Below are 15,540 nucleotides of genomic sequence, written 5' to 3'. Positions count from 1 at the left end.
AATATCTGTCTGCCTCCATGTCCCTGCCATGGAGAGCAGAGCATTTGAGCTGCTTTGATGAATGAAGTTGAAATGTCCCCGGAAAGATACAGGCGTGGCCACAGATTGCATCACTTGTGCTGGCTGCACTGTTGTCAGATCAGATGTGTTTCTACTGGTTTTGTGATCCCATTTTAGTGCAGGTGCTGGCAGCTCTGCTCCAGCCATGACTCATAAGTCTGGTCAGCCCTTAACAGTACATTTTCTCACAGACTCAACCAGTCATAGTCAACTTATACTGACCCTAAGTAGATGGCACACAAAAGGAGGCACCTAATGTGATGGAAAAGGCCAAAATCCAGGAACACCAATTTAATTCGCAGAGACCAGGGCTAACTTCACTGTATTTTCTGCAGGTCTCTTGTGGCAGGTACCCACACCACCCAGCTGTGCTGGCTGAACCTCTTGGCACATTTGCCCAAGGAGTGTGTTCAGCAGTCCTGAGGGGAGGCTTGTGGGTCCTTCAACATTTGTCTTGGTCCATGCTCTCTCTCCTTTTACATTTTTATTCAAAAGAATTGTTCTTCTTTTAAGCAACCAATTCTTGTACCTTCCCCTTTGCCTTTCTGCAGTGCTCAAGTGCTTCTGCTGGCACCAAAGCATGCAAATGTCTCTTTTAAAACCTCTAGTTCTACTCCTGTATGTATATACTCCTATATATATATGTATGTATGGGGCCTCTCTGAGGCCATCAGGCTCAAAGTGAACTGTAGAGCAACACTGCTGAAGTGTACTTGTAGGTACAGTCTTGATGACAGTTTGAGACCCTGAAGAATCTTTTCAGACATTCAGACCTCTGATACAACCCTGCTCATTACAAGGAGCTGGGTAAGGGAGTTCTCTGTGCATATCTACAGGTTGCCATCTTTCCCCAAGTCCCAGGAGTATTCCCTCAACTCCTCCACAGGGCCACTTTCACAGCACTTCTGGAGCAGCCTTTCCCATGTTTCTGCTCCTGTCAGTGTCTTGTAGCCACCCTCAGACCCCAAAAAAAGAGCCAGTGGCACACTTGTGTCCCTTCTCAGTCAGAAACTCCTGCAGATTATTGCTGTGTGTCTTGTCCTTGGTAGTGGCACCTGGCTGCTCATTGATTTATGAAGCCACCACTACAAAAGGGAATTTAATTGTTTCTCAGGTGTGTCTGAAAGTACACCTGATGGGAAACCCAGCAGCAGCAATGACATTTGACCAAAGAAAGGCATTAGTGCTTATTATTACTAATTGCTGTTATCTCAGCTTCCTCCAATAGGGTGCAAGTTTGGCTTGGTAATGTAATAGAATGGGTCTTCTTAGAAAATAAAAACTTTTTGTCTGATTTTCTAAGGACACAAAGCTTATGCAACAGTATTATGTATCCATCCATCTATCCCCAGAGCATGCCACCTGGTAAAGGGATAAATACATTTAAATCTCTTATTCTGTTTGAAAGATAAGCTAGGAAGAGGAGTGTCTTGTTTTGGAAAGACAGGTGCCTGCCAGGTAAAGCCAGAGCCTCCCTTGGAATGGAGAATGTAAACCCTCTCTCCAAATTATTATAATTTTGAAATTAAGGGGTTTTCAGGCAAAGATATGGGAGTAGGAATAATAGTTCTTTACTAGGAATATTAAAAATAAAAATGCAGTAGTACAAAAAAAAAAAAAAAAAAAAAAAGGCAAGCAAACAAAAAAAGAAAACACTGAAACACTGACAGAGTCAGAATACAACCTGACACCCTGTTGGTTAGGGTGTTGGTAGCAGTCCAGTTAAGTCCTCCTGGAGTGACAGACATGGTTCTGTTGGAACAGAGATGATCCTGTAGAAGGATGTAGTTTTCCGCTGAAGGTCCAATGGTGGTGAGATGGTCTGGTCTTCCTCTGGGAATCCAGTGGAAACAGGCTGTCTTAATGTTCTAAATCTCAGATTTTATCCAGGTAGAAATGCTTGGCTGCTCCCACTGAGTGGGGCATCTCTTACATGGGATGATGTAATTGTATCAGTCATGTGGTGAGCCTTAATGGCCCATTAACAGAAGATATCTACCTGGAGAGAGGATGAGTCATGGACGAGATAAAGAACACTGGCCCATCTGGTTTTAACAGCTGGCCCATTAACAGAAGACACCCCCCCTCCCCCCTCACAGAGTTATGAGGAAGGGGTCATAGAAGAGATAAAAACACACCTCCCCAGCTGGTTTCAACGGATGGCAGTAGAGTACATACTTTTGGTTACATCTTGCATTGTAACCCAGGACAAAGAGAGTCAAATGAATGTCTCCCCAGAGATAAAACCTACTGTTATATGTTCTTTATGATCTGGGGCCTATTGGCAGTGACAAGGGACAGGCAGAAGCCAGCAGTACTGAAGGGACTTTGTGGTGATGTACAAGATGACATTCCCCTGAAGTGAATCTGGAAAAAAGAATAAAAATGTGTAGAAACCTCTAGAAGACTTAGAAATTTCTCTGTTCCTGAAGCAAGAGCATTTTTGGTTTTTTTCTCCATTTCTTTCAGTCATCCAAGACCACATTGGCAGCGCAGCCATTACTTGGAAATTCCCATACCTCCTTACATGAGACATCTTCTGCTGTACATTCCACAAATCAAACCTATTCCTCAAAGTCTGTGTGGAGGCTCCAGGCCCACCTGCAAAGTTTGATTCTTGCACCAAACCTAGCTTGGTAAGTGGTTTCATCTTTCTTTTATCCAAGCAAACCCTTTGCCAGAGGTCAATCACTGTCTCTTTACAGACATCTGTACAATTTTTTGTTCTTATACTAGTTCCTAGGACAATTGTACATTCTCCTTACAGCTTCCAGACTTTAATGTTTATTTGTGTGGTGCATTTGGCCTGGTAGGGATCTCACCTTGGCAGAGGCCTGCAGACTGAGTTTCAACATAGCTGTTCTAAAAGGACACTTGCACCACATCCCAGAAACTTGTTTTATTCTGGGTTGAAATGCTTCTACTGCCAACAGTCATCCATGGAGCTGCAGGGATACCCAGAACAGCAGCAGCAGGGAAGGCCATGGCCAGACCACAGGGATGTCAGCATCCACAGCAGATTACTTTGAAGAAAAGGAGGTGAGAAAAGGAGTGATGAAGCCAGCATGGGAGGGTAGATAGCTGAGGGAAGAGTGGGACTAGGGCTCTGTACTGGCTAAAGACCCTGCCTGGTGCCTGCAACATGGGCATGCAAACTTTTGGGTACTTTTGGGTACTTTTGAAACATGAATTTCAGACATGTTACTACCATCTTTATTTTGATGGTAGTAACATGACACAGATGCAGGCTTGATGAGGCTTCACTCCTCAGAGGTCCCTTCCTACCTCTGAAAGGGCTTATTTCCCTAGCAGGGTATGGCATGCATATATGTGCCTATGTATGTGTACATATGTGCCTGCCTGTCTCCCTGTGTGGACAAGCAGTGCTGTGATCTCCCAAACCAACCAGTGAACTTCAGTGGAAGGAAGTGCCTGCACCTCCCACCTGAGGCAAAAGAATTCCTAATAACTAATTCCCCAAAATGAATGCCAGGAAATTAATGAGCTTTGCTTCCTCACCACCCCCACCAAGACATCTCCCCTTTCTTGGGGTGCTCACATGGCAGCTGGGCTCATCACAGCTCTGCCTCTCTGCATGTGGCCTTCCCTTGTGAGGTGCCATTTGCCAGAGAAGTAGGTCCTAGGCAGGGAGAAAATGTGAGAAAGGGCCTTGGGGGTCACCAGAAGTTGTACTGTTCTGGGCAGGAAGGACATCTAGAGCACTTTTTTGCATTTCCCTGCTCTGAAAACACTCTGGCAGCCTGGGCAGAGACAGCTCTGGGAACTCTTGGAACAAGCCTTGGCAGGAGACAGAGTCCGGGAGGCAATATATTGCCAAGAGCAGCAATATACAAAGGGGTCAAAAGCAGGATGGGGGAATCCAAGGCCAGTGATGTTGTGCCATGGTAGATCACTGGGTGGGACAGCAAGAGACACATTCCTGTGGCTGCTTCCCTCTCAAAACCGAGGCTGTCTGTAAGGACCTGGGCTGTCTGTCAGTGTCCTGGGGTGACTCTTCCTGGCACCTCGACTACCCATGCTGGGGTGGATGTTTAGAGGAAAGGTTCCCTCCACCCACCATGCCACCAATGCTACATGGAGCAAGTGGATTGCCCTCATTACACAGTGTGCCCAAACTGGGAAACTAAATCGTCCTGGGATTTTGGAGGTAATTACAAATTGGCCTGAGGGTGAAAGCTTCAGTCTCACTGGTGAAGAGGGAGAAGAGCAAGTGACCCGTGCTGAAGAAGCTCCACCATATAACCAACTGCTGGCAGAAGACACACGCTACGCTCTTTTTACTGATGGTTCCTGTCGCCTTGTGGGGATGAACTGGAAGTGGAAAGCAGCCGTGTGGAGCCCCACACGACAGGTTGCACAAGCTATCGAAGGAGAAGGTGGATCGAGTCAACTCGCAGAGCTCAAAGCCGTTCAGTTGGCCCTGGACATTGCTGAAGCAGAGAAGTGGCCAAAACTTTATACTGATTCCTGGATGGTAGCCAATGCTCTGTGGGGATGGCTGAAGAGATGGAAGGAGGCGAACTGGCAGCGCAGAGGAAAACCAATTTGGGCTGCTGAAGAATGGAAAGACATCGCTACCCGGTTAGAGAAACTACCTGTGAAGGTTCGCCATGTAGATGCCCATGTCCCTAGAAGCAGAGCTAATGAGGAGCAGCAGAACAATCAGCAGGTAGATCAGGCTGCAAAGATAGGGGAGTTGAAGATAGATCTTGACTGGGAGCACAAAGGAGAGCTGTTCCTAGCACGATGGGCCCATGATGCCTCAGGCCACCAGGGTAGAGATGCCACCTATAAGTGGGCACGAGACCGAGGGGTGGATCTAACCATGGATAGCATTTCTCAGGTTATTCATGACTGTGAGGCATGTGCTGCCATTAAACAGGCTAAGCGGGTGAAGCCCCTCTGGTATGGGGGGCTGTTGTCCAAGTACAAGTATGGGGAGGCCTGGCAGGTTGATTACATCACGCTGCCTCAAACCCGCCAAGGCAAGTGCCATGTACTAACCATGGTAGAAGCCACTACGGGATGGTTGGAAACCTACCCCGTGTCTCATGCTACAGCCCGCAACACCATCCTGGGCCTTGAAAAGCAGGTCCTTTGGAGGCATGGTACTCCTGAGAGGATTGAGTCAGACAATGGGACTCATTTTAAAAATAATCTTATTAACAACTGGGCTAGGGAACATGGCATTGAGTGGGTGTACCACATCCCCTACCATGCACCAGCTGCAGGTAAAGTGGAGAGGTACAATGGATTGTTAAAAACCACTTTGAAAGCACTGGGTGGGGGGTCTTTCAAGAACTGGGAGCAGCATTTAGCAAGAGCCACCTGGTTAGTTAACACTCGAGGTTCTACCAACCGAGCAGGTCCTGCCCAGTCTGAGCCCCTTAATGTAGTAGATGGAGATAAAGTCCCAGTGGCCCATGTCAGAGGTTTGTTGGGGAAGACAGTATGGATTAATCCTGCCTTGAGTACAGGCAAACCCATTCGTGAGATTGTCTTTGCTCAAGGACCAGGTTATACCTGGTGGATAATGCAGAAAGATGGGACAACCTGTTGTGTACCTCAGGGAGATCTGATTGTCATTGTTTGCTGAACATTACCACCATTTTCTGTACGTTAGATCATACAGATATGAGACAGAAGGAAACGTGAAAGTGTCAAAGGTCTGAGCAAGTAAGATGGAAGGAAATGTGTAAGTGTGGAAGGTTTGAGCAAGTGAGAAGAAAGGTTTTTTTCATTGTGTTCAGTAACATGTTCACGATATGGGATAAGGGGTGGAATATCCTGGGGTGACAGGACATTTTCATGCTTTGTATCCCAAATCGTGGGGGTTTTTTTCCTGTTCCCATGTTCCCAGTTTGTTTTGTCTATAGCTGAGCCCCTCCCCCGGCTGCTTGCTTTTGGCTTGCTTGCTGCTAGCTTTAGGCTGCTTTTGCTGGCTTTGCTCTCTTGCTTTCTGCTTTTTGCTTGCTTTTTGCCATTTTTCTGCTTTTGTGTTTCCCCTTCTTTCCTTCCTTCCCTGAAGATATCGGACCTGCTTCAGGCCCTGATTCGGGAACATCAAGGGAAAACCCCCCGGAGTCTGCACCTGAGAGAAGCTTTGGCACCCTCCCCAGCAGAGACTGCTCACCCTCTCTTGGACTGGTGAAAACATTTGTTGTCATCTCAGACTGTTTTTCTTGTGTTGGGGAGTGTTTTTTCGTTGTTTCTCAATAAACAAGTTTTTTCCACTTTTCCTCTGAGGAAATTCCTCCTGAACCCGGTGGTGGGGGAGGGAGTTGTGGGAATTTTCCCCTAAATTTGTCCTAAACTAGGCCCTCCTTTTGCTTCCATCGTGGAGCCATCTGGGCGAAGTCACTACTGTGGCTCTGGTGCTGCCAGGCTGTGGCCTTGAAGGCACTTAAATAAATACTCACTTTATTCCTTTAACTCTGTTTCAGCTTCTTAAGGTATCAACATGATCCTGGTCTGTTGGGAAGGATGAAGTAGAAAGACCTTGCAAATATGGTGGTTTAGATTCTGGGAGTCTGAGTTCAACAAGCGAGATAGAAATAAAAGCATGCTTTGAGATTTAGGGTGTGGGGTGCAGGGCCATCAGCTTGTGAACAACGACCTGCTAAGCTGAGGACCAGCCCCCTTGATTAAACAATATACTCCTGCTAAGCTGAGGGCCAGATCGTTTGATTAAACAATCCCCTTCTGCTTGCCTTGGGTGGTAGGACATTTCTATTGGCTGTATGTGTTGTTATCTTGTATTAGATTGGTTGGTCCAACTCATACTCTTCAACTTAGAAAGATATTTAATGTACGGTATTCGGGGCTCTCCTCTCTCAGCTCTGTTCGCTGTTCCTGCTCTCCTGGCCTGCTTTAGCTGTGCTTAGCAGCTACAAGCAAGGCCTTCACAATAAACCACGTGTTACCCCTGCACATTGCTTATAGAGATACTTTGTTGCCGACTCTACCGTCACCGAGGTACTCCTTCACTGGTCCTGCTTGCAATGGCAGCAGCATTTGCATCATTTGCTGTCACTGCCCAGAAATGTTTCTCTATAGTGTGGCAGGCAGACTCAGTTACAGGATTGCTTAGGATTCTCATTTGCAGCAAACTCCCTCTGCCAGACTGCTGTGTGATGGCATTAACCATCTTCCATACGAAGCCTTCCTTCCACCTCTCAGGAGTTTCTACCGGCTCCTTTCAATCTCCCATAGAATCTGGATTTTTCCTGGCTGACCTGGGTCTCTCTGCCTTTTCTTTGTATCTGCTGAAGTTCCTAGAAAGATCTGGTTACTGAAATCACCACTCCTTTTCTTCCTCTCCGTAATACAAGTTTATTTCAGCGAAGAAACACCAGTTTACAGCTGAGTCTCAAACCTGCAAGGAAAACAGGTATTTTTCTCCAGATGCTTTGTCTGACTCACAATTTGACAATTTTGGTTCAAACTACCAAAGCTACTGGAAAAGCTACCCTCAACTCTTGCCAGCATGGCCTCAAAAATCTTTGGAATGTAAAACAAATGTCTCTCACATTGTATGCACTCAACTGATGCACCTTGGAAGTGCACTGGGCCCCTCATTCCCCCTGCAGTACAAGAATGTGTTCAGACCTCTTCTTTGACCAGAAGGACATGAGTTCTTATGTCTGTATGAAGGCACGTCAAGGAGATGTATGACAAATCTTGTGTCTTCAGGCCTCACTGGATATGACCTTCTGGTCACTACCAGTTTATACAGCAGTAACAGGGCATATCCATGGGATGCCCCCTGTCTTCACCATACCTCCAGTGTTGATTTTATCAAGAATCTAGATCAATTTGCATCATGATGGATTAAAAAAATAAAGAAGCTGGGTTTATTAATAAACGTTTTTGCATTGACCTCTTCCCCCAATGCAGTTTCCTCACACACCATCTTCTCTAGGAGGAAAGTGCACAGACGCTTTCCATGGCCCAAGCTGTGTGCAACTAAGTGGGTAGGGCCAAAGGCACGTTCCCTAGCAGGGTGCACACTGCCAGGCAAAAGAACTGGCCAATCCAGTGGAACAGAACAGCCTACACAGAAGGATCTGTGTATGAAGGTGTCTACAACACACGATTACTGGAGGTTTCAAAACACAGGTTACCTAAACACCTGAAACTGTGTTAATGCAGAGCACATGGATTCTTGGCACTAGGGGGAAAGAAAAACATCTTAAACACACCTACACAAGAACTGTGTGTCTGATGAAGAACTGCATCAACTGTTAATACGTACACAGGCAATTTTCCACTCAGCAAGAAGAGCAGCTGATTATACTTAAAGATGGGAGAAAGTCACATTGGTCCAATGCTTGATGTGCTCCCTTTGCTTCCCTCCTCACAGCAGGAAAACCCAAAAGCAAGATAAAATCCTTTGCAGGCTGTTTGAAAAACACAAACACTCTAGATCAGGAGAGGGTTTAAAGTGCACACTTTTATTTTCTGTTACAAAGGATAGAAGAAGCACATTTGGTTTTTCTTTATTTAAGAACAAAACCAAAAATGTTGTTAAAACATCTGTGTAATTATCCTGATACTAGATTTTATGAAAGATACTAAGTTCTTTTTAATAGTAAAGCGTGGTATTCTTAAATTATATTAATCCAAAGACACATTAAAGGACTCAAAATCATTACTACCTAGCTCAGAACTGCAGCATCCCCTTGCTATCTTTTCCTTTCACTTGCTACAACCAATCCATACAGTTTCATACAAGCTAAATAGGGTATTTTTGCCTTTTTTTTTTTCTTCTCCCTGTAAAGGCCAGGTTAACTCCAATGCCAGTGTCACCTGAATCCCTGCCACTACCAAAGAATTTGGGAAAAGATTTTCACTAAGTCCTTCAGCATTTAATAAATTTCTGCTCTGTGTGAATGTCTGTGGTTATTTTACAAGATACAAGATTTTCTTCTAATGTTATAAAATTAAAACATCTCTTCCTTTGTTAATAACCCTCAAATTTGGTTCTGTGTTGCAGAATTTTCTTCTTCTCTAACACAAATAAAGAAGAGAGAGTTATCACAGGGTCTTGTGAACACACCACTAAAGCAGCCCCTACAGCTTGTGGTTTATCTGCTGTAGAGCTGCGAGCACTGAGCATTTCTGCTGAGAGCACATAATGTGCTGAAGAAAACCCTCTTGGCTTGATAAAGCAAGACTGGTAAGTCAAGTGTCAAACTTCCTGCCTTTCACAATGTCCCATTAAATAATATGAGCAAAGCCTTATATTAAAACTATACTCACTAGTTAGCAGTATAATACTCTCTCTCTGAGATGGGACTGCAAGAACATCCTAAAGGGTTTAAAAAATGCAAATAGGGAAACCTGTCCCATCTCAAAGTTTATACCTATCTGTATAAAACCCTCCCCTCTTTTGTTATTTCCCTATCCCTATCCCAAATAAAAGGCTTCATATTTAAACTAGAGATGCTGTGTTTCCTGGCCTGAATCCTTTTCCTTACCCTCATTTAAAAGATTCCTTCAATACCACACACATATAATATTATATAGAGCAATATATTTAATACCTGTGTATATATGCTTTGTGGGAGGGGTCACATATATACACACTAAAACAAGTCTGGTGACGACGTACTGCAACACCACAGACCAGGTTATCATATCAGTGAAAACAAAGAGACACTTGATGCAACCCCTGTGACCGTGGGTCTCCCCTCCCCTCCCCTCCCCTCCCCTCCCCTCCCCTCCCCTCCCCTCCCCTCCCCTCCCCTCCCCTCCCCTCCCCTCCCCTCCCCTCCCCTCCCCTCCCCTCCCCTCCCCTCCCCTCCCCTCCCCTCCCCTCCCCTCCCCTCCCCTTCCTCTCACCCTCTCCCCATCTCAGCCCCAGCTCAAACCTCTGAAGCCCCACTGAACAGCTCAGATCTCATTGAAGAGAGGAGAGGGGACAGTGACCCACTCTGTAACCTAAACAAGTAATTGAATGAGAAATCACGGCTCAGCGAATGCTAGAGTCACACCAGAGATGCAGGTTTGTTTTAAAAATAAAAAACACATTCCAGTGTCCCTCAATCCATATTTCTTTTCTTGGCATCTCTGCCCAAGAAGAGCAGAACAAGATAACCCAGGAGCTGATGATCCTGTCTCCTACCATCTCTGAAGCTGACCACTTGAGCACAAGGATGACCAGGAGAAGGTACCATAGCTACCACAAAGAACAGAGGAGAAAATACATGCCTGCCATGTCTGATATTGCTCATAGCAACCCAGAGACTACCATCCATATTTTAAGGGAGATGAAAAAAAGCTCCGTAGAAAAGTGGTTAAGTTGCCCAGAAAAGAGGCTGAATCAACATCCCCAGAAGTATTTCAAAATACATGTAGATGTGGCACTTCGGGACATGGTTTAATCTGGGACTTGGCAGTGCCTGGTTAACAACTGGACTTGATGATCTTCGAAGTCTTTTTCAACTTAGTGATTCTAAGTGCAGAGGCACATTCAATTTACTTAGAGCACACCATGTCTCTGGAAAGATTCCAGACCAGAATGCAGAGCACTCTCTGCTCCATAACTAGACCCTAACTATCCCAGTGGAGCTGAAGCACCCTCCTGAAGGCTTGTTTAGAAAGGTGATAGCTGTCCCACACCATCTCCACATGTCCTGATTTTCACATCCCTTCTCTCCTGAAGTTCTGAATCCTAAGGACATGGGAGCAGAGAGAATGGGAAGACACAGCAATGCCAAAGCACCACGTAATTAATGGCCAGATTGTATTTACCGTGGATTTACCATGGATTTACCCTACCAGCCCCCAGGGCTCTGAGACTGCTGTCCTGGGAGACTCTGTATGAAAAAGACATCCCTGACAAAGGGAAGGAGATATGTTTGTGTTTGAGTGGATGGTGCATCCATGCATGCAAAACTGCAGAGCACAGCTGGACTGCAGAAGAGAGAAGGAGAGGGAAGCTCAGGACACGGGACACATTTACTGTTTGCAGGATGAGACTGACAGAAAGGACAAGGCTGGCATTCAGAGCCGTACTGCTTCTCACTGCTGCCACTTATAAAAGCAAAACTCCTGTCCCAGAGTTCAGCATTACTGGTTACCTCATCAAAGCACACACTAGGCAGCACAGAGGCAGACCATGGCTGGGTCCTGCTGTGCCACTCTCTCTCCACCACTGTCCCTGCTCTCAGTCACATCCTGGGTGTACTGTGCATCTACAAGCTCCCTGCCCTGGCTCTGAGGAGGAGGAAGTTGGACCTCTGATACTGGTAAGCACTTCCACCTGGATTCCCATTTCAACATTACCCATGCTGTGCAATGGTGTCCTTTTCAATGGGTCCCCACCCAGTTCTTCTGGCAATGCAGGGAAAAAATGGAGCGCTAAGTAACCAGAAACATATGCCATTTAAAGAGCAAGAAAGGAACATCATTACCTCCCTCCCTCTCTTCAGGACAAGACAACACAGAAACACCAGCTCCTTTTGGTGACCACATCCCTCCTGACTGATACTGCTGTGTGGACTTCTGTGACACACAGTGTGTCACAGACTGCACTACACCTCCTAGATGGGTTCTGTTTTACTTGCACCAGTGACACCAGCCAAAAAAAGCCCCCCCAAACTATCTGCCCTGAATACCTGCCACACAATGAAAAACACATCTGATGAGAAGTCACCAACTTGTTTTCTGAGTGAAGAAAGTCAGCTGAACTTTGAAGTCACCTACAACCCGGTTCCCGCTGCCGCAAGCAGTTTCACTACTTTGCTGCTTTTACCGTGCACTCCTTATACCACACAGCTGTTATTCACCTCAGCATCAGGGCCTTAGGGCAATATAGACAGCTGGAGCATATGCCTAGATGTTTTAAGACAAATCTAGTAGGTTTTCCTTCTTTGCACCACAATTCCTATTTCTTCTGTGTACCAAACTCCCAGAAGAGCAGGAGGACCGCAGCAGAGTAAGTGGGGCTTAGTCTGCAGCACTGAGAAAAGGAACATATGAAATTAATGGTCACATTCTCACCAGATTTCCTAAAACCATAGAACGGTCTGGGCTGGAAGGGGCCTTAAGATTATCTAGTTTCAATCCCCCTGTCACTTTCCACATTACTCAGAGCAACCAACCTGGCCTTGAACAGTTCGAGGGATGGGGCATCCACAACTTTTCTGTGCCCCTCTCTCAGCTTTGTCCTTCAGACCTCTGCAGTCATACTCTGAATTGAAAGACAGAGATATGACACAAGGAGAAATTCTCTGATTTGCGGCCCAATACAGACTGAACTTATTCCTTTGAATGAAGGACAGTGAAAACAAAAAGATAAAGTGTAAGGAGAGTTTGGGGGAAAGAAGACAGAAAAGATGGATCACAAACTCAGTGAGCATGGCATCGCTGGCCAACGAGAATCAAATTCACAAATTCATTCATCACTATTAAGTCATTGTCTCATAATCTTAAAACAAAAGAAAAACTTTTCTTTGCAAGACGCAGATCTCACTCTCCCTGCTACTGCCGCTCAGAAAACCCACCCCATACTTCTGCAGCTGACAGACTCCCCTCAGCTCACACTATATGTCATCACGCAATAGGAAGTTGTATTTGCCGAAGTCGTCATCCCTGGGGCAGAGCAGCATGTCCTTGCGAGCTTTGGCCAGTTTCTGTTTCAGCACTTCCCTCCGGTCTAGCCACTCTGTCAACTCATCCTGCCCATGGGCATAGCGACACTCCTCTCCCTCAGGACAGGCCTTGTTCTTCTGGAACCTGCCAGCACAAGGAGCACAGTCAGGAGGGCACCCCCAGTAAAGGGGTTTGAGCTCCCAATCTGAGATATTTGATCAGGACCCACTGAAGCATGCTGTGAACTCTCCTTTTTAAGGGTGGAGCTGATTCTCCTACAAACCCATGTGCAGGTGGGAAAGACATCAAGGCTAGGAAAAAAAACAGAGTGCCAAAAAGCAGTGGCTACAAGAGGATTTAGTCACGAGCACAAAAAAAGGTGAGCAGGAACTGGATCAGCAGGGATGAGGAAAAACCAATGCACAGCAAAGGAAATGCCAGGTAACCAGCAAGAAAGGTAAGAACCTTCTTGCTAACTAAAAGTGGCATTTTTAACCATCACAAGCTTTCTGAAGATATCTTAAGGTGCTGATTCAGACAGTGTGAGACATTCAAAGAATTTAATAAGGCACCTGGGATTCCCCCAAGCACTGGGCCAAGGAGACTTATATTCAGTGTTCAGCAGCCTGAGCACTGACAGCATCCAGGCTATGAAGGGCACAGGTGCAGATAGGAAGCTCTCCTTTTCTAAAGACAAAAGCTCAGGAATGTGTTTTTACCCCTCAGTATTTTGGCTGGGCACCTCTGTGATCCAACAGCAACCTCACTGTCACCCAAACCTGTCATCTCATCCCATTCCTCCTCCATGCAGAAGTCTCCAAGAACTCTGTGAGAGGATGAGGAGAGATGACAGAGACCCTGGGCCTGTCACCCCATCTCTGCAGCAGCGGCACAGGTGGGAGGTGAGACAACGGTACCTCTCACAGAGCTGAAACTCGCCCATGGGGAAGCGGTAGCTCCAGCAGCTGGAGTCACTGTCTGACGTGAAGACCTTCTCCTTGTGTTTCTCTGACTGGATGTGCTGCTGCCATTGCTTCTTGCTGTTGCTGTTTTTCCCACAGAGCCAGCAGTGGTAGCCCATCTAACCAGTGTAGACAGGGAAAAAGGGCCAGTCAGTGCAATAACATTCATATCCATTGACTTTCCCTGTGCCAGCACTACCTCTCCCCCTCTCCTTCTAGAGCATCCTGGAAGCTCCACTCAGTCTATGACTACCCACACTTCTCTGCCATATCATCTTTAGGGAACTGTGCTGACACTAAAGGGGAAGAGAGGAGATGCTCTGTTAAGAGTTTATCTATGGCTCAAACACGCTTAGGGAACAGGGCAGCTCAGTTCATAGACATGGTCTCCCTGCCCCTGCTGATGGCCCCAGTGGGGTCTCACTGCAAGGTCCCCAGGTTCACAGGCAATGCAGGACTCTTCAGCAGCACAGACCCTTATACCAGTACCACCCCTGGCATAAGGAGACATATCTGCCTCTAGTTTTCCAAGGCTTATGTGCCAGCTCTTCTTCAAACTTCTCCCTCTTCTGACAGGCCTGCAATGGTTTTGCCAGCTTGCCCACAAGCAGGCAGGAACCCTGGAAAGAGGCTGAGCTCACACAAAAGGGAACCTAAGGTAAACTCCTAATGACTTGAGGATTAAGAAAAGCCATTGTAGAGCCTTGCTGACCCCAGGTCAATCTCTGTTCACTTCAGCTGTGCTGGCCCTGCTGTGCTGCTCCAAGCTGTTCCTTTAACCTACGTTATTACAAGTTCCATTCCACTAGAGCAATGGAGTCCCTGCTAGCCACACCTTGAGCACAGGAGAGAGGAAGGCTGGCAGCACTGAGGAGGAGAAGGAATGAAGGACAAGAGATTAGGTTATTACCATGATGTCTGCATAGTCAGTGGGCATCTGGATCTGTTTCTCCCCTTCCCGCGAGGTGAGTGGTGTTCCCTCTCCAAGCTTCCCAGGATTGTGCTTCTTTAGCCACATGTCATAGGTCTGCTGCATATCTAGTACTGCACAAAGGTGACACATGAAGCCACTTGAACTACCTCTCACTCTGTGCACAAACTATGAGAAAAGGACAAATGTTGGGACAGCCATTCCCTCCCCTCACCTGTGCAGCAGCACCAGACTGAAGGCCTATGCCCCATGTCACCTCCTCAGATAAGACCCCTGGGAGAGAAGCCAAATTCATACCACACCACCTGGCATGGGGGGTGTCTTCTATCAGTTGAGGGACAACTGTGACAACAGCCACACAAACTTTTCAGAAAGGTGGTAAAGTGCCACAAGATTTCCTTGGAATTCATCCCACAAAATTATTCTACAACAGGCCTGATTCTGCTTGACCTCAGAAGACATCTCATCCAGCCAGGAAGCTAAGGCAGGGCTGGTTTCAGATCTATCTTTTCCCTGTAAGCCCAAACTTTATCCTCAGCACTTGAGAGGGAGGAGAACCCCTAAGCAAGCTGGTTACAGGAAGCACTGCAGAGGGGAGGAAGACCTAATGATAGCTTGCTCTAAGTTCAATACCTGCCCAGAGAACTGCAGTCAATGTCTCTCATAGATTTTGATTTAAAACCCACTCAGCATACTTCTGAGAAGGGAAATTTGAGGTGGAAGCTTTAACTAGACATCTGCGTCTGCAAAATCAGCTCCTGAGAGAGGCTATGGAAACATAAGTGTTTGCAGACATTGATACGATGTTCTAAATGTGATTATTAGAGATTTACTCCTTGCTAGCTGGGTAACTGAGGAACTTGAGGCAACTGGGGATAATGAATGCAAATTCCTCCAAACTGAGACAACTCTGTGGTTTGAAAATTCACCTTTATGCTTGAGGAAACACACCTAGACTGGTCTGATGTG

The 15,540-nt window shown here is 46.3% G+C and overlaps 1 protein-coding gene across 8 annotated transcripts in view; it reads right to left on the bottom strand.

Moving 5' to 3' along the window:
* Positions 1-12,467: 12,467 nt before the first annotated feature.
* The window catches only part of ZC3H7B (zinc finger CCCH-type containing 7B), a 47,682-nt gene continuing 44,609 nt past the window's right edge, over positions 12,468-15,540 (bottom strand). For all 8 annotated transcript variants that reach the window (XM_063396001.1, XM_063396002.1, XM_063396000.1 and 5 more), the window contains exons 21-23: positions 14,551-14,684; positions 13,596-13,759; positions 12,468-12,822 (exon numbers count right to left, since the gene is read on the bottom strand). In XM_063396001.1, the coding sequence (XP_063252071.1) occupies positions 12,630-12,822; positions 13,596-13,759; positions 14,551-14,684 (491 nt within the window). In that variant the 3' untranslated portion in view covers positions 12,468-12,629. The remainder of the gene's footprint in view (positions 12,823-13,595; positions 13,760-14,550; positions 14,685-15,540) is intronic.

The sequence above is a fragment of the Prinia subflava genome, chromosome 4 (genome assembly GCF_021018805.1).
Source record: "Prinia subflava isolate CZ2003 ecotype Zambia chromosome 4, Cam_Psub_1.2, whole genome shotgun sequence".
In the NCBI taxonomy this organism is placed as follows: domain Eukaryota; kingdom Metazoa; phylum Chordata; class Aves; order Passeriformes; family Cisticolidae; genus Prinia; species Prinia subflava.
The sequence above is the reverse complement of the archived record's forward strand: the minus strand, read 5'-3'. Positions and strand labels throughout refer to the sequence as shown.